This window comes from Mastigoproctus giganteus, chromosome 1 (assembly GCF_048544385.1).
Source record: "Mastigoproctus giganteus isolate SK-2022 chromosome 1, ASM4854438v1, whole genome shotgun sequence".
In the NCBI taxonomy this organism is placed as follows: Eukaryota; Metazoa; Arthropoda; class Arachnida; order Uropygi; family Thelyphonidae; genus Mastigoproctus; species Mastigoproctus giganteus.
In genome coordinates this window covers 175,483,434-175,507,448 of record NC_143575.1, presented here as the reverse complement: position 1 = coordinate 175,507,448, position 24,015 = coordinate 175,483,434, and the positions used below count along the sequence as shown (strand labels likewise).

At 38.7% G+C, this 24,015-nt stretch overlaps 1 protein-coding gene across 1 annotated transcript in view; it reads right to left on the bottom strand.

The window, feature by feature from the left end:
• The window catches only part of LOC150091288 (neuropilin and tolloid-like protein 2), a 175,462-nt gene that overhangs the window by 49,555 nt on the left and 101,892 nt on the right, over nt 1-24,015 (bottom strand). The window contains exon 2 of the mRNA XM_090383103.1: nt 8,263-8,329. Within this exon, the coding sequence (XP_090239229.1) occupies nt 8,263-8,329 (67 nt within the window). The remainder of the gene's footprint in view (nt 1-8,262; nt 8,330-24,015) is intronic.

Here is a 24,015-nt window from a genome sequence, read left to right as displayed (position 1 = left end):
ACCGCTAATTCAGTCTTCGGTTATCCTGCCACGAAAACTCGATCGGAGTAGACTACGCATTCGTGTATTTTGACAAATACAAGAAATTAAGAGATGCAGTTACTTATAATTTTAAGATTTCAGGCGATATTTCAGTTCATTTCGAATGCAGAAATAAATATTTTAGAATCTCCTTCAATATTCTCGCAATTATTATTCGCTTAAGGAGGTCTTATAATTGAGTAATAAATTATTAAATAATTAAGCTTCTTATTTTGAAGCTATCTGTAGTAGAATTTCAATTTTAATAGCAATATCGAAAGTTGCGCGAAGTAGTAAATTCTTCATGACGCCGATGGTTAAAATAATTCTGTAGGGACTGCTGAGAAGTCGAATAAAACAGAACAAATCCCTTTCTTCCTTGACGAATAAATTCCGATTTTTAAATGATTTAAGAATCTTATGGATTCTTAAATCTCATGTTCCGAGATTTAAGAATCTCCGAACAAGTTTTTCAATTCACAAATTATGAGAAGGAAGAATTAAAAACAAAATCGGAGAATGAAAACACTGAATATGTTGGTGTGAATTATCCTCCGATTTTCAAGTGATGCTAGTAGGGATGTGCAGCGAGTTTGCTAATAAAGGGCTCGCTCAACGTTTTCAACTAAGAATCATTCCCGGTTAAAATAGTCTATTAAATTGTTTTATAAACGTAATATTTTTAATGAGGAGTTCAGATCATCGCCAAAAAGTTAACAAGAGTTCCCAAATGGCCTCCAGAACACTCTTGAATATACGCCCTGCTCCTCCTGAGAAGGGGGTTAATTAGTGACTTCAGTAATCTTCATCCGTGATACTCGTTGTCTTAACTCCCTGCAGATGCCTCTGAATTTTCTCCACTTCGCCCACCTAGATATTAGATTACGATAGAGGTTGCTGCAGAGAGCTGTGTGGGACATTCCGGTTCAATAAAATGAAGTCTGGAATAATGGCGCACATAAAATTGTGATATTGCTCCGATACTTATCCGTTTACTTCGCAATCACAAAGCGGGACCAGAATATACTGGTGATGTTCCCATCATCAAACCACTGCTTCCATGTATCTCTTTCCATGATGCAACACAAATGATAATGGTTCCCATTATTTTTAGTGCAGTTCCCTCGTGAATTAGTTTGGTTGACCTTATCCTTGAAGTGCATCACAGTACACTATTATCAATATAATATTATTGTGATTTTTGATTGCCGAATATATATATTTTTAATTCTGAATATATTTTGTGAAAAAAAAAATTGTAAGCATTCATTTTTTATTGGTTCTATTAGTGCTTGTAAATGAAAAGTCAAAGTTAATTTTTAATTTAGTAATGAATCTCATGTTGACACCAATCTGCGCAGATCCACGCCGTGGCATCCAAGTTGGCCTATAAAATAGCCTTCGAGATGGTAAATGGATGAGTAGTGATGTTGTTTAATAATAATTTATTTATCCCTATTTTATGTTACACTTTTTTGGGAGATAACAGTAAAAAGGGAGGGAGAACACATAATCCAATGGCTTTTTAAGGGGTGTTCCCTCACGCTACTAGATGAGAAGATGGAAGAAGAGAGAGAAATTCATTGATGCAAAGAACAAATAGGATAGGTCCAAGAAGTGAGCCTTGAGGTACTCCCCTGGAGAAATAACAGATGTCGGAGTATGATTGATTTGTTCTTAAGACAAACGGCCGATTGGTAATGTAGCTTTCAAGGAGAAGGTTAATTTTCCCTCTCAAGCCAAGGTTATTGAGTTTGTTAAGTAGAATAGTATGGTTTATGCAATCAAAAGCTTTAGATAAGTCAAGAAACAGTGCTACAGCATAGTGACCCTTTTCAAGACTATCAATGATCCTTGAGCAAGTCAACAATTGCAAGATCAATGGATCTTTTAGAGCGATAAGCATACTGTTGTTGATGGATGAGCTGATTTTCTTCAAGAAAACCCATTAGTCTGCTATGAAGAATTTTTTCGAGTAATTTTGCAAAAACTGAGAGTAGAGCTATTGGTCGAAAGTTGTTGATGGAGTTACAACGGTTTCCCTTTGGAACAGGAATGATTATTGCTTTTTTGAACTGAGAAGGGAATTTGCCAGATTGAAAGGAGAGATTGAATATATACTTCAGTGGCATAAGAATTGAGCTAAGGACCTTTTTCAGCAGAGACTGAGATATTTCATCAAAGCCAGGGGCTCCCTTTTCTTTCAATTGATTCTCTGCTTCTAAAATCTCTTGATGGGAGAGAGGAACGAGAAAAAAAGAGTTTCTGACTGAGTACTTGGCAGATTCTCTCATTTCATTGTCTCTGAAGTCAAGTTCGTCTTGGAAGAGGTTATTCACACTTGAATTAAAGTGGTTACAGAAGGCAGTAGCTTTTAGCTCGTCATCTGAAACGAGTACCTCGTTTTCAACTACATCTCCAACATAGCTTCGTGATTTCAGTTTCCTTCCCGGTAATAGTTTGTTCAAAACTATTACCATTTTTTCTTGCTTGTTATGATACATGTAAGTTGAGAACTATAGTATTTTCTTTTCTCTGACCGATTGCAGTCGGTGACTTTGTTTCTGTACGTTGTGTATTTAATTTTATCTGCCTCGATTCTTGTTGCTCTAGCAATTCTTGCAAAGTTGTCTCTTTTCTTTAACATATTACAAATCTTGTTTGAGATGAACGGGCATATTTTCCCTCTTGGCCTGGTGGCCTTTTTATTCCCTGGGCTCCTGATATATGACACGTATTTTTCATAGCTATTTAGGATATGCTTAAAAAGCAGTTCGTTGCAATTTCAGGATCACTTGTAGCAAGCACTCCATCCCACGTTGACTGCTGCAAGTCGTGACAAAGCTGATTGAGAGAGTCTGGAGTGATAGATTTGAAAGTATGCATGATCTCTGCTTCATTTATTTCATTTTCGATTACCATTAAGATGAGACGATGATCCGAAATAGTTCTATCAAGTATTGCATACGTGAGAGAGCATTCCCCAATTGCGAAGTCAAGAAGGGAATTGTGGGACTCTCCCATTCTAGTCGGGATATCTCCATCAGTAAGAACAGAGAAATAATTTGAATTAATGACATCTAGGAGGTCTTGCACACCTGAGAGGATGAGCTTTGAAGAATGTTAATATTAAAGTCACCAATCAGTAGAAGGCTTAGGGATTTGCTTGTGAAATGAGATAGAGTGTTGTCAAGAGTTACAAGGAAGCTGTTAACTGAAGCTGAGGGAGGTCGGTGTAGACACCCGATCACCAAAGAGGCAATGCAGATAAAAGTGAGTTCACAAGCTTGATCAGGCAGATTTGAGATAGGAAAGGCAGAGCATCGCAGATGACTATGAACATAAATAACAACTCCACCACCTTTTGAATCACCTCTGCAACTTTGAAAAAGAAAGTAGTCTGGAATACCAGGGTTCAGTAAACACCATCAGGTCTGGATGCAGATTCCATGATGTCAGTTGAGCGAGGATTTCATCATTATGTTTTACAAGACTGCGTGCGTTCATATAGAATACACAGTAATTGCATCTTTTGATGCTGCAGTAAGGCATAAGTTGTTTGGCTTAATTGTTGGCAAGTGACAGGGTAAAAAGATGTTTTCACAAGAGTTAGTGTCATTGAAATTCTGGTAGGCTGAAGAGACAGATGAATCATTTGTAGACGTTATTTCCTGTAGAGATTCCTGGATATCTGAAAAACACACGGATTGTCATTAATGCTCACTTGTTTCGATAGCTAAGTCACTAGCTGGTAACCTAGGGCCCAGGACAGGGGGTCGTCTGAAGAAAGGCCCAATGATAGTTCCCACAGGTCAACAGTGGTCCTTCAGTAATCCATCAAAGTCTGTTTACTGGCATTGGATGTAGAAAGGGCTGTACGACTCGTGTTTAGAAATAATTTTTATTTCCTTTGTTTCTATCTGCAGCTGCGTTCTGATGTGCTACTCTACTTCTCTATCGCAGAGTTTGGGTTCGAGTCTCGAGACAAAAATACCCTTGGTCGAACTTTTGGTTCTGGGGATTATTATTTAAAAATTTACTATATTAGGGTTACCCGTAAATGATTACATTAACCCGTATTCGTGTCTGTAAATTGCGTGTGTTCTCTGGTCGATTTGCCTGTTTTGCTGGACGAAAAAACCTCAGTTTCTGAGGGGAAAAAACTTTGCGCCTGAGACCGACTAACTCAGCCACGAAGTGAAAAAAGCCCACTAAAGTTCCTCGCGTCATCGACGGGATTCGAACCCGGGCCTTTTCCACCCAGTGTGGGGAGGACGTTGACGATACCACGGTGCTACCCACGCAGACGTTCTGGGGATTGCTCTGATTGTAGAGTTGGTGGCTGTTCCTACAACAGGAGGAGGATGTCGACGTCTGCCTGTGTGATTAGAGGCAGATAGATTCCGCTGCCTTCCGATGAGATCTGTCTACTGCCTAGAGGAAATGACATCTTCTAGGAGCGGATTTGCAGTTTGATTGACGTCCTTAGATGTTTTCTGAGACTGACTGGGGATAGGAGCATATACTGGAGGGTATGGAGGTTGCTTCATAATAGATGCGTAAGTGTCTTCTGCAACAGGAGCATGGGTTGACTGGAAAGTAGAATTTTCCATGGGTTTCGTCCAATTGTATGTAGAACTTACTGACCTGCTGGAGTTTCGAATAAGATCTGTCAAATTCGAAAGTTTCTTTAGTAAAATATAATTAAATTCACGTACTTGTACGTTTTCCAATCTGATTTTTTTAGTTTCATCAAGAACAGAGACCATCATGGATTTGTGAGTGTCGAAGATTTGAAAAATGAGTTTTGTTGTCAGCTCATTTGGATTTTCGACTTTCACAAGAAGTTTCTTGTGAAACTTCTTGGTTAAGGAGGTCAAAGAAGGAGCGATTTGTCTGCTCTGATGCCACGTCATGAGGTATGGCCTCGGATAGCCCACTCTGCCGAGTATCCATTGACGATGAGGGACAGTTGAAACACTGAGGTTCATCGTCGGGAGAGCTTGAGGGATCAGCTGGGCTGGAGCCTAAGTTATTTTCATGTTTCGCCTGCTTATTGCCTGTGATTTATACAACAAGGGCCCTTCCACGAGTCAATCGCTGCCTGTGACATCTTTTTCCAGTTGGCAGTTGACATATCTATGCATTTGATGCAATACACAAGACCGCATTCCGCTGAAGGAAGTCTTTGCTTTTCTTTTTGCACAAGTGGCAAATAATATGCACTTGCGGAGCCATTGTAATTAAGAATAAGTATACAGAATTTCTTTTGAGATTAAACAATAAAAAATATACAATATACAAAATATGAATATACAAAGTATGAGATATACAACACAGAATTATTGCTATCTGAAATAATTTTGGACTAAACGTATCCGTGAACTTTACTTAAAATTCTTCAGAATTCAATTACAATTCATTCCAAGAGCGAATTTTAAAGATATACTTAGTAGATTCCTAATTTAAGCAACAGGCATTCCTAACAACATTCCTAAATTTAAACAACAGTTCTGGCTTTCATACCACTGCAGATTAACTAGCAGAGGGTCTTTTGAAAGGCTTCGTAAGAACAATGGCAGGTGACCTTGCGTGCTATTATCGGACAAAAACAGTAAAGTGACTGACCTTGGTTATATTGCGAGGGAGTAATCCTTTCGTTGATACTTCCCAGCTTGTGGTGCGCCTACGAAAACAATCTGAGATGCCTTGTAGAAAAGAAACAAATTTCATTCTTTATAGCATGAAAACCATCTTTCCAAAACCTCTTCTTTCTTGATGGATGTGACGAACATAACTTGTTGATTCAGACAGTATAAAACTGTTGAAGCAGATTCATCAGAAACAATTCATTTAGCTCACTTTTGCAGGAGCACAACCATTCGTGCGTGATCATTCTTTAACCACCTCAGAACCCAGTCTGCTCATCTCAAAATCCCAGGAAAGCTTTGCTAGTAGTGTCCGGGGCAGAAGACCAAATCTGAGATGCGTATAGAAAGATAGGTTTGACGCATCTTAAAATGTGTTTCTTAATAAGGTCCAGGTTCCTAATGCACACCAGCTCCTGTCTGGAGGTCCATAGTGCTGCTTACGTTTTCTTCTCTACATGCCCGAAATGTGGTATGAAGTTCAAGTTTTCTTCCCATTTCAGACTAAGATCCACATGTGTTTGAACTTTTTTGACCTCGCTTCCATTCACGCGTATTTATATGCAGTTCTTAATTATCTTGTTGGTGAAAACAATTTGTGCTGTCTTGTGTTCATTTAATCGGAGCCCAATGCAATTGGGGTATCCTTCCAACTGGACGATTTTGGAATTTGTTCCGTTGTTGCACTGCAAGGCTGTCTTTTCATGGTCCTAAGTGAAGAAAAATTTCAAGTTACCTGCATAAACAACAAATTGTTTTTGATTTATCTGCATAAACAACAAGTTATCTGCATAAACAACAAATTGTTTTTGATTTTGGGCCAGGAAAGGATGTAGTGCTGCCACAAAGAGCGTAGCAAAGAGGACGCTACCTTGCGCGACTCTCCTGTTCACTTGGTATGTCGCTTTGGAAGTTCCTTTAATGGGAGTGATTTCTCTCTCCCTCAGAGTGCTTGTTATTATTGCTAAGACGTGCCCAGTTATACTGTATAGAAATATTCCTTTAAGATGATATTAATAGACAAGGTAGTTCTTTCTTTCGAGTTAAACGGATTTGGTGGATTGGCTTTAATCCCCTCACGTATCGTCTATTAATCGATATTTTATATTAACGAATATCTACGTGTAAGATGTACGCGTTTCATCTTTAAAAAATAAATTAATTAATGCATTTTATAATTTTTTCTTTTAAATTACATTTGAATTGGATTTACATAAAAATAAAAACAGCTAATTTCCAGAATTTTGGATGGTAACGCATTTTTATATCTCCTCGGTGTTTGTAAATAGCTCGATAAACATTTTTTTGGAGTTGGCGTTGGAATACATAACAGTGTTAAGTACACCTGGCTTAATTTACGACATAAGACACCAAATCTAATAAAGAAACTTTAAATCCTGGATTTTACGAAGCCTCTTAAAATCTTTCTTTTTTAAAGACTTTTTCTTTTTAAGAAGACATGATGACTGTTGATTCATCTCTACACTGCTTATATACATCCGCATATAGAGGTAGTGGTCCGTTTTTGTTCAATTAGTATTCAAGACATACATCGATTTATCAAATGGATCTCTAATGAGAATGTTTTGCTTCAGGATGATTAAATGGGTATATTTAGCTTTCTGTTGACTGTAGCAATTCAATTGAAAGAAGATTTTGAAGAATCTTTTAAAGCCATAATTGGTGCATTTGCGTCATACAGAATTTTCATGAAGGAAACTCAAAACCTCTGTTTCTATAGGATCCAGGGTTCTATTTCTAGTTTTCAGTGTAGTGACAATGAGGGAAAGACGAAGTGCATATTTTAAATTAATAATTGTTTTCAATCATTTTTATAAATATAATAGCGAAGTGTATAATTAATTTTGGTAGAAGAGTTAAATTCTTATATTCATCTGCTGAATCTTTCGCATGTTTGTTTATACCAAACCGCATTTAACATTTATTTTTTAAACCTCTAGTAAAATTTAAAATTGACTTATAGAAGTCAATTTTTGACTTATTGATGTATTATATCTTATTGTTTAGAGAATAACAATATAATGAATAACAGAACATGAAAATAATCAATCACAGGGAAAGAATTTCAGAGAAAAATTATATTTATATTATTCTTTTTAATTAAAGTCACTAATATTTAACAAGATAATCAAGGATTTGAAACCCAGTCTTTTCAAACGGAAGAAATTTGAATCTTTGCAAGCTGATGTAATATAGCCAGCTTCAGATGGTGTGCAGTCACTTTGGGATCTTAACAGTATTGTTTTAATCCCGTAGAGAACAAATCTGGTCTTAGACAAACACCAATATATAAACAACTAAACTTGTGTAACGTAATATTAACTAGACGGAGTTGATAAATCAATGAAAGGCAATTTTCTTTTAAATGCAATCGTATTAAACTCAGAGGATGCTTCTCCCCTTCCTCAATAAATTTTAAAGTAAAGTAAATAAATATATAATTGATTTATAAAGTATCTGTAGTTATTTGTATTAATTAAAATAAAAACATTAAGTATTTGAACGCATGTGCGCAGAAGATTCTGAGTGATTACATATTATCTCAAGAAAATATCGATAAAATAATACATACCAAGTACTTGACAGCAAGAGATCATCATTGTTAACCACTGTATCCACGTGGTCCTCAAATAGGGCATCTGTAAATAGACGACATATAGCAGGTTAAGAAATACGGCTGTAAAGGACGTTATGTATTAAAATCCTCTCTGGCAAACTACAGGCCAGAACTCTTTAGCCAAAATATTTCATTCTTTTATTCATCACAAGATGAAATTTTACTCTTACCAGTTTTTTGCCCCTGAACAACACTTATTGTTCTTATAGGATGAATCAATTGCGACTAATCTCCTGTTCTATCGACAATTTCCCTCTTTCATTTTGAACAGTGGAGGCTAAATTGCATTATGGAATTTGTGGCATATATTAAGTTGGTTTTCTACCATATACTGTATAGAATTATATCTGGAAGAATACAACTTTCCCTCTAAACAGGGCATCTCCATATTCCATCACGATGGTTTACATCCCGTACAGCGAGCAGTGTAAAAACCTGAAAGATGATCGATAGGATTCAGGACCAGTCCAGAATTTGGATCTGAATTATCGAACACCTTTGGAATGAACTGGAACACCGGATCAGGATAAAGCTACGTCTCTCTCTCTCTCTCTCACAGTAGATTGGGGCTTTCACTCGCACTATGAATTGATACAGTCATTGGAGCCAGAGATTATCCTATATATTATTAATTTGTTTATTTAAATTCTTCTTTTTTTTTTTACAAAAGGAGGGCGTAGTATCAGAAGACTTGTGGTAGAGTATTTGTGTCTGTGTGCATCCATAGTAGAAACCCATTGGCCGTCAGGTTTAGTCTAATAGAAACTCAACTTGAGAAAGCGCTAAATGAATCTACTGGTAGCTACCTCACATGCTGTAATGTACCAGTGTCACTTCTGTTCATAGTAGATATTTAATCATCCTTCTAATCTCTGTTTTCTTTTAAACTAATTTTGGCATATTTGCTTCTGTTTACTATTTGAGGAAGTGGCTCGAAAATCTGCCACTTGAACAAGTTTTCGAAAACATCATAGCAGAATCTCTCTCTTTAAAAAGTTAATGGCAGTGCATATAAAGAAACTGGGCACCCGAAAACTATTTCATCTGCCCATGTGTAATGCGTCCATAAATTGCAAGGGTTCTCTGGTCGATTTGCCTATTACACTGGACAAAGAATTCGAATTTCTTGGGGAAGGAAAAAAATCCACGCCTGAGACCGACTAACTCGGCCACGGAGTAAAAAAAAAAAAAAACCCACCTGCCCGGATGCAAAACTGCATGTAGGAAATATTTAAGAAATTTGTAGTTTTATGTTTGCTAAATTTCTCAGATAAGAAATATATAACCTAATTTGTTATCAACCAATGGCCGAAAAGAAAGGAATTGGTCTTCATTTAATATTATGCATGTGAATGAAAAACATTTCATCTACCATTCGTAATGTTTCTTTTTTGAATACCACTACTGTTTTCAATGAAGTATGCTTGCTATTCCAGAGCGCAATTGGCTTTTAACTGGAATTGCCCCCTTCCTATCTCCTAAAATACCTCGGACAAGGGTTGTATAGTCTTTTGACTTTCAATAAATTGGATTTTTAAAAAAAATAGCACTTGGACCAATATTAGCTATTCATTCACCAAAAATGTTTATAGTACTGATTCTTTTTCGCAAGAATATACACATCCATTTGCTCCAACATTTACAAACATCAAAACAGAGAATCCATTAATATGACACACAGGAATAGAATTCGACAGGGATAAACAACACAAGAGCTATTTGTAAAACGACTTCCTGATTCAGAAGCTTCTCTAAGCTATTTCTGTTTCCAATAAATGCTGTGCTAACGAGTTGGGTAAACAATCAAAGTAACGATGATTTTACCAGCATTCAAACATTTAAAAATAGGTATCCCATTAAATAATCGTCCTCATTTACAATCACTTCTGGAAGAAGATCATCAAAAGCAATTGTGCCACGTATTGCTACTTTTCTAGGCATTTGGCTGATGTGAAAATCGATTAACTTTTCTTCAACACACGTTTTCTCTACATCAGAGAAAACAATTTGAAATACGATTTGACACATTTTATTCTTTACTAAATAAATATAAGAATCACTAAACAAGAATTAACAATGGTGAACAGGGTTCCCCAAACTATGTGCTCGGAACTTAAGGTGCAGAAAAATTGGGAAACGTCTATTGACTTCAATGACAATTACTCTTTTGGTGTGTTGCGCATACACAGCGTATTTTAACTCCAAATGTAACTAAAGTGGCAAAATTTTGGGAGGCACTGATCTAGAGTGTGATCTGATGGATAGAGAAAATTTATATTAGAGGGATGATCACTTAATTCGCGGACTGGTACAACATCTCATCATAATTTTCATCATTTGAATCTTCTGTGGATTTCTCCTTCTCAAAATACTCTTCCATGAACTTTACACACTTTCGCCACCGTCTTACCCACGTATTAAATTCTTCTTGCCTTTCAGAGCTTTCTTCAGGTGTGTTAACAGGGAGAAATCACACGGGGTTAAGTCCGGTGATTAAGGGGGATGTGGCAGAACCTCGGCACCTAGACAGTGATCACTGCCTGCACAATGTTAGCCGTATGGTGCCTGGAATTGTCTTCATGGAGAGACCACTCCACACCGGAATTTGATTCTGTCTTTTGCATGACACATTTCACAAAAATAGAAATGCCATGTTATTCCAAATCTATTTGTCCTTAAGGTTGTCACAGACATTCCCTCAGGTATGTCAAGCTGGGCTTACTACCTAAGAGTCTAAAATGCTGATGGAACTGATATTCGGGTGACAATCAATTAAGTGAACCTAATTTCGGAGACGCCCAAATGGTCTATGAGAGCCAAATCCTCTGCTTGCACCTTCTCGATGGTGGGACTGTAGTAACCGTTAGTATAACCCCCATGTGCAAGACCTGAAAATACGGCACCTAGTATATTGGAGGTGACCACCCATGCACGAACCAACGTATGCAGGGGCCGAGGTATAGCACCCACACTGTGTTACTAGGCAATACTAGGTGGAAAATGACTCTCATAAACCGGTGAAATACGGTCACTTTTCTTATTGGAGGCTTGAAGTGGTGGAACTATGTTTAGTCTTCAGAGCAAAGTATATGGCAACCCCTATCCCTTCCATCACATAATATGATTGATGTCTTTTGTGGTTATGATGGACATCATGGCGAGATCCAATCTTCTTTACATTTCGAGGGTACAGCTCTAAAACGGGGTGTTCTCCGGCCGATCGCTAGATAGTCCATCGGAGCGAACCTATTGGTAGCTCTCTAGGAGGCTTCCAAATCAGCTAGTGTATAATCTTGCGGCCTCTACTCTGCCAGATAGTGACTGAAGGGAGTCCGAGTAATATATATGCATTGGTGCCTTGTCGAGGCCACGTTATGTCAAGGAGTTGGATATATTCTTGCTATGTGTACGTCATATCCAAAATTTCATTACTTCACACAGCACGTCCTCCTCACCTTTTATTACTACTGAATACATTATTAATTATCAAACTAATAAAACAAACTTATCTGCGAAAAGATCTTAACCTACCAAACACTTCCTTGTTGATTTCACAAATATACGTTTGTTTTTTTTGGGGAATTTTTTAGGCGCATCGGCATCTGTGGCCATAACGCACCAATAAATATACGTGGTCTCCGTTCTAAGCTCAATGATGTCCATTAACAAATATAAAAAACAACAATGGGACGAGCACCGAATTCAGGGTTCAGTACTGAGCCAACTGTTGTTTTCTGTATTTATTAATGAAATTGCTGTCAGGATTAATTAAAAGATCTGATATTAATTAATTAATCTAAAGATAAATTAATGAATATCAGGATTAATATCTAAGTTCGCAAATAATTCAAAGGTTAACAGGGTGGTTAATGACAGTAATGACAGTGTGCTACTGCAATAAGATCTATAAAAATTAGGTAGATGAGCCGAGAAATGGCAGTTGAAGTTTAACAAGACAGTGAAAGGTACTGCATATGGGTAGCAGGCCCAGATTAACGTACCAACTGTGGGATACTACACTCAGGGTAGTGGAAAATGAAAAAAGACCTGGGGGTAATAGTGCAGTCAGACATTTAAGTTCTCTAGACAGTGTGCCAGGACAACACATGGAGTTTTGTCAATAATATACAGAATTTTTACTAGCACGGATAAGGAGGTGATTATTCCATTGGTCAAGGAAGGCCACATCTTGAGTACTGCGCATAGGTCTGGAGGCCTCATTTCAGGATGGATGTCGAGCATGCTGGAGAGGGTAGAGAGTAGGGCAAGGGTTAGGAGAACAAAGAGGTGCTCGTAACAAGAAAGGCTTCAATTCTGCAAAATGTAGAATTGAAGAATTCTACATTTCTCAAACAGAGCACCTGCGAGATGATCTGTTTGAGGTGTTTAAGGCTTTGAATGGATTGAGCAAGCTCAGTGCTGGTGGGATTCCTTCTCTTGCTCATTAGGGGAGGTAAATTCAAGTTGAGAAAGGATGGCAAAACAGACGTGCGGAAGATTTGCTTGAATAAATTCGAGGAAGAGATATATAGACTGTTGGAGGGGGTGGATAGGTTAATGGGAAAGTTTTTTTATTTTGTTATATTAAGTTTTTTATGTTTTGTTTTGTTATCAAACCGCAAACTTTTATTTAAATCCTAATATTTAGCAGAACTTCTATTTGTATCAATATGATAAGTTCATATTGATACTTTTCTTGGGAGGAAGAATTCAATTACATTTAGGACGCTTCATACTTATTCGATGATGATTAATACTTATGAAGTAAAATCTCATCCATTTCCTCGTCATAAGACTGTTGAAAACTTATTCAAGCTATTCAACCTCTGCGATTGGGCCACAAATGATAAAGTTAAATATTCTAAATGAAATATGGTGTCTTTTGCATAACTGGTAAAAAAATGTACTTTTTTTTAACAACCGAATTAAATTTCGATATCTACATGAACCCCTTCCAAACGTACGGATTTTTTTTTCCACATAGATAATCGAATTTCTCGGCCTCTGGCGAGAATTTTTCATCTCAGATACTCAGAATCTTATCTAGTGAACAGGCAAACCAACCATAGATTAAACACAGTATACTTGTTCTTCATGACCTTAGTGGCATTGACGTAAATACTAAAGAAAACAAACAATTAGCAAATACTGTATAGAATTTTACTTAGGTCTCAGAAACTGAGCAAAAGGCCTTCGCTTCATTGCCTGCACCCACCACAGCGCCATAAGCATTGTCCTAGGAACCTTTCGAACTTCAGTTTTTACGCCGAGTCGCACGAGTAATGGATAATTAGCAGGCCACATTACACATCCAAAGAATTCCTTGAAAAATAAGATGCATGCTTGAACATCTAGAAATACGATTCAAGTAATTCTCTTACAAGTTCATTTAGTGTGATTACTGAATGTACAAAAATATTGTAATTACACCAAAGGTAAGGTAGGATCCTCTACAGTTTTCCAATTTGTCATATTGATATTCCTGCTGCCCTCACGCATATAATCGCCATCCTTCCACACACCGGTGGACAAGGTCTGATTTGGAATCCTGTCAATGATGCGAGGAATGATTTGAGTTTTTTTTTTTTCACAAAGTTGTTAAGTTAGTCAGTCTCAAGCGAGGGTTTCATGGTTTTCTCCCACGAATTTGAGTTTTTCTTCCAGCAAAGCGACAGATTTATAATACTGACCCCCTCGTAGCTTTGGTAGCTTTGGCAGTTAATGCGCACATCACGGCACACCACACCATGAAATAATACTGACTCTACTACAAATACCACACATGGCTGCCACCACCCTTATTTTCTAAGGGCAGAATCTTCTCCCTATATTAGTTACAACACTCTCGCGACTAAAAAAAAAAAGCATAGCAGGTTGCCAAGCTCTTTCCAAACAAACAAATCAACTTTCAGAACACCACCTAGGAATCAGGGACATTCCACTTTTACAACTATTAGATAATAAAAATGGCATTTCAGATATATTTTAGTTCCTTAAAATGATAAAAACATGCTACTCTTTTTGAATAACAATTAGTAACAATAAATCTACATCACTGTTTTACAGCATGATAATTTTAAAGTCATTTTTCATCCAGTGAAATGTCAAAGCAACCATAGATTACACGCAATTTTCACACACGATATACTGATGCCTCATTTCTTTATCCGTCTTGATGTAAATAACAAAGCAAACAAACAAGCGAAAAGCAAATAATGTGGAGCAAACCGCAGACTGTTTAGAACATTACAAGGATCCCAGAAAGAAAATCTGAACATGCAATTCCCTAGATGATAAGTCGACTCAAATAGAGCCACAAGTACCCGCATTCTAACTACTTTAGTTGCTACTCCAGTTAAGCACAAAAAAGTCTTTTTTTTTCTCTTGAAGGATCATAAAGCCTCTCGCTAAACTGTGTGGATTCAGCACTGCTTTAAATAAGTCCGGTCTTTCGTTATGCAGTTCAAACTGCGCCTGTTGTGAGATTCCATGTAAATACCCCAAGAGTTTTATCCTAATGAAAAGCTGTATTCGTTAAGGGAAAGAGGTAACCTTATTTCCTTAGACTTAATATTAAATTTCCTCTCATCAGATGTCTCGTAGACGGAAGGAAAATACACGCATGTAACTTTCTCGAGCTTGTTTACAGTATTCTGTTATTCTCATTAATTTCGTTTCAATTCGCGATGAATCTCCTGATTCAGTATATACCCAATTATCTTGCATAGGATATTTTCATAATTTAATAAGTAGAAGTGGACGTTTACTTTTACACTTTTTTTTTTAAATTTCAGCAGAATAAGGTATAAATACGAGCTGATGTAAAGATACTTGACATATATAACGAGGAAGTATCTAATATTTAAGATGCATATTCTAAGAATTTAGTAAGTTAATGAGTTTTATTGAAAGACCGGTAGGCGAGTGGCATCATTAAAAATAGATAATGCAATTTGTATGTACATTGCCATAATTTATGTGTATATTAACTGATTTTAAAATATTGATGATTTATAAATGATTTAAGTGGGTGGATGGTGACTGAACCTAATGACTCAGTAACATCTGCAAGCGCACACATTTAAATTAAGGTTTGCACGTTAAAAAAATTCTGTCCAGGCAGGAGTTCAAACCAAATATATATATATATACATATTTTATTCAGTTTACTGCGAATGCTGCATGAGTTTTTCACCATAAAACTAGGAACTAATACTTTTCAGTTTTAGTTTCTTGAATCGCTATTCTGAAGACTAGCACCACGAGTCTTCAGAATACACCTGAAGACACTGTGCTAATTGCCCTGGTGCAAATGCAGTACTAACAGTACTAAATTCTGGTGGTTTAAAATGGCATGCGATGTCCAGTTACTGAAACAGTGATAATTATATCCTCACCATTTGAACTCAACGTCCTGCAACCAGCCATGTTACTTATATTTCTTATTAATACCGCAACTATCTGGTTGCTTTAAGCTTCTTAACACTCAGGCCCCGCAGTTATAACTTTAAAACATTTAGAACGGTCTAATTCGAATTCTGCTGTTGACTGAGAGACTTTTTAATGGTCTTTTCAATCGGGCTGTAGTTAGCCAATCTCAGGCGACGAAATTAGGGATTTCTCCATGAGTTAGTTTGGGTTTTTCAGTCACACAAAGTGCAAATCGGACCGTGAGCACATACATACTTCTACAGACATAATTCATGATAAATCCTATGAACATTCGTCTTTTAATTCAAAAACTTCGAGTAGGGTCTCGCCATGAAATCTCAACATAAAAATTCACAATTTTAAAATCTTATTTTCACCAATTTTTCTTAAGTAACCCTCAGTCTTTTATTCGATTCAGAAATTATATAAAAACAATACCTTCGTCATCCAATTCGAAATTAAAAAAATATCATTTTGCGAATTTTAGATATATTTTGAACCAGTGCCATTCCGAATGTTCTTTAAGTTCTGTGGCTTGGATTTTTATACTGTGTTTATTTTTCTATCCGTTCTTTTATTGAGCTGCATCTCATGCACTCGAATACATGAATAGGGTGTTTCTACAAACAGAGACGGTGTTTGAGTCTGTCATTATTATGCAATCGAATCTCATTTTGCCTGGAAGACAGCGTGTAATTTAGGTCATGAGTTGATATATGCATTGCTGAACGACACACGTCTTCATCCCTCCCTTAACGCAGCACTGCCTTAAAGGTTAAGTGGTTGTGCACGCCGAGCTAGTAGATAATGATCCTGAACATCGGAGAGAAGTTTTATAAGACAGCTTGGAAACTTTGTTCTTGACATGGCACAAAGTTTAAATACGTGCATTAAAACATCCGCGATTATTTTCAAAGACAAGTGTTGGCTGTTTAAATGCATGCGGGAAATGCATTATCGAAATTGCATTTGCAATACTCACAAAGATGGAATATTTCTTAAATTCATCCTTATTAGAATGAGTTTCTTTTTTCAAAAGAAACTCATCCTAATAAGATATAATCCTCTTTTTTAACCCAAAATGCCACTTTAATTATGAAAATTATTTTGCAGACGAACCTGTGAATTATAAATGTCATACTGACATTTGTTTATCCTTAAACTTAGCATTAATAACAGCAGCACACAAGCATTTTGTTAATATTAGTTAACTTTTTGTTTTTCTTAGGCTTCTAAGCCTAGTGAAAATCTATACTCGGATTACATTAAGCTATTTCTAGGCGTGAATTTTTTTAAACTCTTATTTTAGAGTTTATAACTGTACTAGGTATTTATCATACTACAGTTTTATATAAGCACCATTTTTATTATCAAGTTGGCGCCTTTGCCCTCGGAGTAACGTTCTCGAAACAGTATTGGATATGCAACCTAATAAATACAGTAAATGACAGAAATATTTCAAGACAGAAAGAAAGAAAATAATCTTTCAGACATTACCATTTTGTATAGTTAATTCTACTCTAGATTTTGGCAAGGATGCGAAATATTTGTACACTCAGGTGAAATCACAGTAAAGACGGATGTGGGGGTATAAAGCCACGTGCAGCATTAATGTAGCCAATTGAAAGCAAGCGTTCCATTGAAGCTGTCCATTCTCGTTGACCACTCATCCCGGAATATCCGACTGCAAAAATAGAGACCTGACGAGAGGTCGCTGCCAGATAAAAGCGTTTGAGAAGTAACGAAATTTCCTCGGCTTCTTGGTGGATCGATAGGCTGCTTTTGAAAAGTTCTCCTTCGTGAATGCTGCAATTTTAGCCGAAGGAACAGTTCTCTAAAAATAAGACATATAGAATACAAATGGGTGATTTCTTTAAGTTGCTATCTGATAACTAATGACATTTTTAAAATGTCATCAATAAGTTACCCAACGAAAGAAGAAAAGTGATCATTTCTACCTGTCTTTCATCTCTTAAGCAACATGACCCTATTTCTGTTGAACAATGCAGTGTTGATTGGGCTATGGCTCTTTCTGGCAGGGCCTTGAAATGTGACTTGGATGTCGACAACTCTGCTTCCTCAAGAAGCTGTACCCCTGAGAATTATATTATGACTAGAAGTGGTAGACAGGTTTATCGTGCCAAAGAGAGAGTTCTGTGGGCACTCCTACTTCGGTTAAGAGTAAATCTCCTGTTTTGAGAAGGAGAAGCAATAAACATAAGAAAAATCTGACTAATGTATTAAATGAAGTAGAGCTATTTAAGGATAATGATGAAATGAAGAAATGAGACTAGTCAACAGGAATATAGAAATGGACTTAAACATTGACAGAAAATATACGAATCCAGTTGGGGATATTGACAATTTTCATAATTCTGTCAACGTTGGCGCCGATAAACATCAGTATACTTCACACGCTTCTGGACATCAGTCGCAGGATTTAGTGGAAAATGAACTGGATTATGAACCAGATTTAATCGATTCACAGTTGTTTGATAGAGATGGACTGAATAACCAAAATAAGCAGAAACAAGCACTTAACGATTTCCATAATGAACCAATCAATGTCGTCATAACATGTATGAGAAGAAAGTTACAGGAATGTTTATTTGCTAATGAACATGGAATCAATAATGATGTTATCTCTCAAATATTGGCTAGATGGGGTTATCTGAATTTGGGAATAGATAATGAACGCTTGAAAGAGAGAAATAGATGTTTAGAGGGGGTCACTAACTGAATACACAGCAATAATTACAGGTTTCATGTGTACCGTCATGCTATACAGGGAGGTTGTTAAACATGGAGTTAAAAATTAAAATTGGAAGGATAGCATAACTAATTATGACAGCTACGCAAATAATGGGCTTATAAATAATATTAGTTCTAATAATGTATTTCAGATGAGGTGTGAGCAAGATTCTTATTAAGTCTAGCATGGATGTAGAAAAGGCAGTCTCTAAAATTATGGAACATTCGCATGTAAAATTAGCCAATAGTACGGGCTTCAATTTCATATCTAATTGGCAAGTTAAGCCAGATTGATTTAACAGCGATTACTTTCGACTTAGGCTGTGCTAGAAGTAGAGTTATTGAGTAAATGATTTAATTACTAAGTAGCTTTAATGACTTCATTCGTTTCAAAATCGAAGATTTGCGATTAAGCAAGCTGACTGGGGTAAGTTTGATAGATTTGTTACGACAATTTTTGGTGAAATGTAGTTAGCTGATTTGAATAGGATTAATGCATTTGATTTGGTTCAACTATTAGAACAGGAGTTATTTAGTGCCTCGAGGGAATCAATGAAATTAAAGCAAAGTAAACGTGCTTCGGTGCAATGGTGGTCCTCTGGTCTTCCCCTCGACGTGGGCACCTGTACGTGGTGAGGGGACCTCCCAGTGACGCTGCTGGACTTCCAGACTAGCATCACTGGGATCCAACGCCCACAGCCCAGGTTCCAGGCTTACATCAATGGAATCCGGCGTGTTTGCCGTGCGCTGCGACCCGTGGAAATTCGGAAAGGGGGGATCCTGGTGGTTGAGGGGCCCAGCTTCAATACACCACTTTGGCCCCTGCTTCGACAAGACGGGAGGTCCTTGAAGGCCCGGCTAGGATTAATCGGCTAGTAGGGTGGCCTGCGAGGGTCAACCGTGTCAATGCCACGCCCCTACCCTCATGGTCCGAGGGACAGGATTCAGGCTGGCGGCGGTGCGGGTATAGTGTCTGGGTAGCCCTGGCGCCCACTCCCGAGCGCATTTATTGCATGCCGGGTAGTGGGCGTCCCTTTGGGCTCCGTGGTGGGTGGGGAGCCCGGGCACTGAACCAAATAAAATTTCAATGAATCCTGATAAACCTATTTCTTCAGGGGCCCCAACCCGGTCCCTATCCGAAACCAATGATAAAGAAACAGATAGCATTATTGTTAAAAAGAGGCAGCGAACCGAATTACCATCAAGGCCTGTCCCAAGGTTTTTAATATTATGCATTCTACCAATGAGACACCGATTGGTAAAATGTCGCCCTTTTTTATTCAAAAAGGGTTAGACGGGTTAGCAGGTTCACCCAAATCAGTTAAGAGGCTTCGTTCTGGAGACCTTTTAATTAAAACTAAAAATGACAGGCAATCTGAACATCTACTCCGAACAACATCAATCGGAGGAATCCCTATAACAGTGACACCACACAGAACACTCAATTCATCGAGAGGTGTCATTTCGGAGTGGGACCTCCTCGACGTAACCGAGGAGGAAATCTGCTCCGAATTAAAACCACAGGGAGTCATTGCCGTCAAGAGAATCACTGCGCGAAGGGATGGAAAAATTGTTAAAATTAGGAGCGTTATCCTGACTTTTAACTCTCCTAAACCTCCTGACGAGATTAAAGCTGGATACATCAATTTTTCAGTACGTCCATACGTTCCGAACCCTTTACGGTGTTTTAAATGCCAGAAGTATGGACATTCTCAAATGGCCTGCCGTGGAGTCCTTGCATGCGCTCGATGCGGTGCAAAGGACCACGAAACAACAGCATGTTCAGCCGCAAAACCCACCTGTATTAACTGTGAGGGAGAACACCCGGCCTACTCACGAGCATGCCAGAGGTGGAAAGAAGAAAAAGAGATTCAACGGCTGAAGGCAGAGCTAAACATATCATACCAGGAGGCAAGGAAATCGGGGAAACCCCTGAACATCAGACAGACCTACCTACGCCCAGAAGGGGTAGCAGGGAGATGTTCCGTCGGATCTCAGACGGACATGACCATTCCTCCAAAGGAGTCTTTCACTCCCATCGCGCGTTATCTCTTAAGTTCTCAAAAACCTGCACAGAAGGACCAATCAGCTGCCACTCCTATATCGGTACCTCCTAATGCTCCACAAGTAACAAAGGCAATTATGAAAGAAAAGAATAAGAAAGGGGAAGCCCCCCCCTAGTACCCAAGAAAAGATGGATGTCGAGCAGAAGGAGGTACCCGAAGATTCAGTCTTGGAACTCTTTGCGGAGGAAGAAATGGACACGGGACAGTGTCCATTCTTTCCCAAAAAAGATAAACCCAAGACTGATAAAAGTAAGCCCTCAGCACCTCGGAAGCCGCCTGATGGACCCACCAAGCCAAAATAATGGCTAAATTCCTACAATGGAATTGTCGTGGATTCCGGCGAAATATTGATGACATCAAGGCCCTCCTGCAAAAGCACGAGCCAGTTTACTTTTGCTTGCAGGAGACATATCTAAAGGCAAATGATGATCCCACCATGCACAACATCACATTTTTTCGAAAGGATAGAATTGCGGATGGCTCTGTACATGGGGGAGTGGCTATCCTTGTGGGTAACCAGACCCCAGTGCAGCCCTTGCTAATTACAACTAGCATAGAAGCTGTTGCAATTCGCCTTACGGTGGGATTTTTATTAACCGTCTGCTCTATCTATTTGCCACCTGGGACTGACATCTCCCAGGAAGACCTTGATGATCTTCTAACGCAGTTGCCTCCCCCTTTCTTACTTCTCGGGGATTTTAATGGACATAACACCCTGTGGGGTAGTGCTAACATCAATGGAAGGGGACGAGTCATAGAGCATATGCTAAATGAGAATGACCTTTCCCTTCTAAATACTGGAACAAATACCTTCTTCCACATGCCTACCCGTACTTTTTTCTGCCATTGATCTCTCTATCTGCTCCCCTTCTCTACTCCCTTCACTCACTTGGGAAGTGGAGGAGAATCCATACGGAAGTGATCACTTCCCTGTGATAACCTCGTTACACAGTGGGAGACCATGTCTTCCCTTCAGGTTACCACGGTGGAAGATTGATCAGGCTGACTGGACTGCCTTCCAACATCAGGCAAATTTTGATCTTATCCCAGTCAGTCAAGAGCCTATCAATGATGCAGTTAAGTACATCACAGAATATATTGTCCAAGCAGCTGCGAATGCTGTTCCAAAAACATCTGCCCGGTTTCCACCATTTCCCAAACCTTGGTGGAATTCACAATGCACAGCAGCAAAAAAGGCTCAAAACAAAGTGTGGGGGATATTCCGCCGATATCCTGCCACGACCAACCTTATAGCCTTTAAACGTGCACGAGCCAAAGCACGATATATCCGCCGTCAGAGTCAAAAGGAATCGTGGATCCGTTTTACATCATCTATTAACCAGTCTACCAACTCTAAGGTAGTCTGGGATAAAATCCGGAAAATGAAGGGAAAATATGCATCCCACCCTTCTTCAATCCTAGATTATAATGGATGCGCTATTGCAGATCCAACCGCAATAGCCAATTCTCTTGGGGAAACATTCTGTAACATCTCTGCAACATCTTCGAATTCCCCAGAGTTCCTGGTCCTGAAATATAAAATCGAAAAACAGGCACTTAACTTTAAATCTAAGAGCATTTATCCCTACAACGGAGATTTCACTATTCAGGAACTGAAAAGAGCCCTCGCTCTTTCCAAAGCAAGTGCCGTTGGACCAGATGGCATCCATTATGAAATGATTAAACATCTTTCACCAAAATCTATGGATTGTGTACTCCTTCTGTATAACAGAATCTTTACTGAAGGGCAGTTTCCGGACTCCTGGCGAAAGGCAATCGTTCTTGCCTTTCCTAAGCCAGGAAAGGATCCAAAAGTCCCCACCAATTATCGTCCTATTGCTCTGACTAGCTGTCTGTGCAAAATCCTGGAGAGAGAATGGTTAATTATCGTTTAATATGATATTTCGAATCCAATGACCTTCTCTCCAACATCCAGTGCGGCTTCCGAAGGAACCGGTCCACTTTTGACCATCTTATTAGATTGGAAGCATCCATCCGGGATGCTTTCCTAAAACGCGAACACTTGGTGTCGGTGTTCTTTGACATGGAGAAAGCGTATGACACAACTTGGAGATTTGGCATTTTAAAAGACTTACATAGCGTAGGCCTAAGAGGGCATCTCCCCTTTTTTATTCAAAACTTTTAAGCCAATCGATCGTTCCAAGTTCGTGTGGGATGCTCACTCTCTCGCTCCTTTAGCCAAGAGTAGGGAGTACCACAAGGATCAGTATTAATTGTCACGCTTTTTGCCATCAAAATAAATTTCATCACAGAACAACTTCCTCCAACTGTAAACAGTGCCCTCTATGTTGATGACTTTAGCATTTTTTGTCAGTCGTGCAACATGAGGGTTATTGAAAGACAACTGCAGAAAGCCATTGACAGTCTGAATTCCTGGGCACTTGCTAATGGCTTCATGTTCTCGCCGGTGAAGAATGTTTGCGTACACTTTTGTCGCAAGCGTAATCTTCATCCTGAACCTGAATTAAGGCTCGGACAAAATGCTATTCCAGTAGCAGCGAACACGAAATTCTTGTGACTCATATTCGATAAAAAAAACTGACTTTTTTGGATCATATTCGTCAACTCCGCACAAAGTGCACACGTGGGCTTAATATTCTCCGCTCGCTCTCCTCTACATCTTGGGGAGCAGACCGATGGACCCTTCTTTGGCTTTACTGTGCACTTGTGCGATCCAAACTAGATTATGGGTCCCAGGTATATTCCTCAGCCAGAGACAGTGTCCTTCGATGGCTGGACCCCGCCCATCATCAGGCCCTACGTATTGCTACTGGAGCATATCGCACATCTCCTGTCCAGAGTTTATACGTCGAAGCAAACGTACCACCGTTATCGCATCGACGTAAGCAGTTGTCTTTAAAGTATGCTTTAAAACTGAAATCCCTGCCAGACCATCCTACGTGGCCATTCGTTTTTGAGCCACGATGGGAAAATTTATACAATACTCGTAAGACTGCCAATCGTCCTTTTGGTATTCGTCTCCAAGAGCTACTCAAAGAACTTAATATCAAGGTAGACAAGGTTGCCCAAACATCAAAGCAACCCTTTCCACCCTGGCATGCTCATGTCCCGGCATGTGACTTGTCGCTTAGAAACTGGGGAAAGTCGGACACTCGATCATCTGTCTACCTGCAGCTTTATTCAGCACACCGAACTGAATATTCTGACTTCGCGCCAGTCTACACAGACGGTTCGAAGTCAGAATCATATGTGGGATCTGCTGCTGTCTTTACAGACAGCACTACATCGGAGCAGATTCCCTCTGAATGTAGCATATTTACTGCAGAGCTGCACGCAATTGAGTTAGCCTTGGATCACATTAGTAAATGCCAATACCAACGGTTCATTTTATATTCCGACTCTCTTAGCATGTTACAGGCTTTAATATCTGTGAGATATAATTCTCATCCAGTACTGTCTAGTATTCAGCAGAAGATTC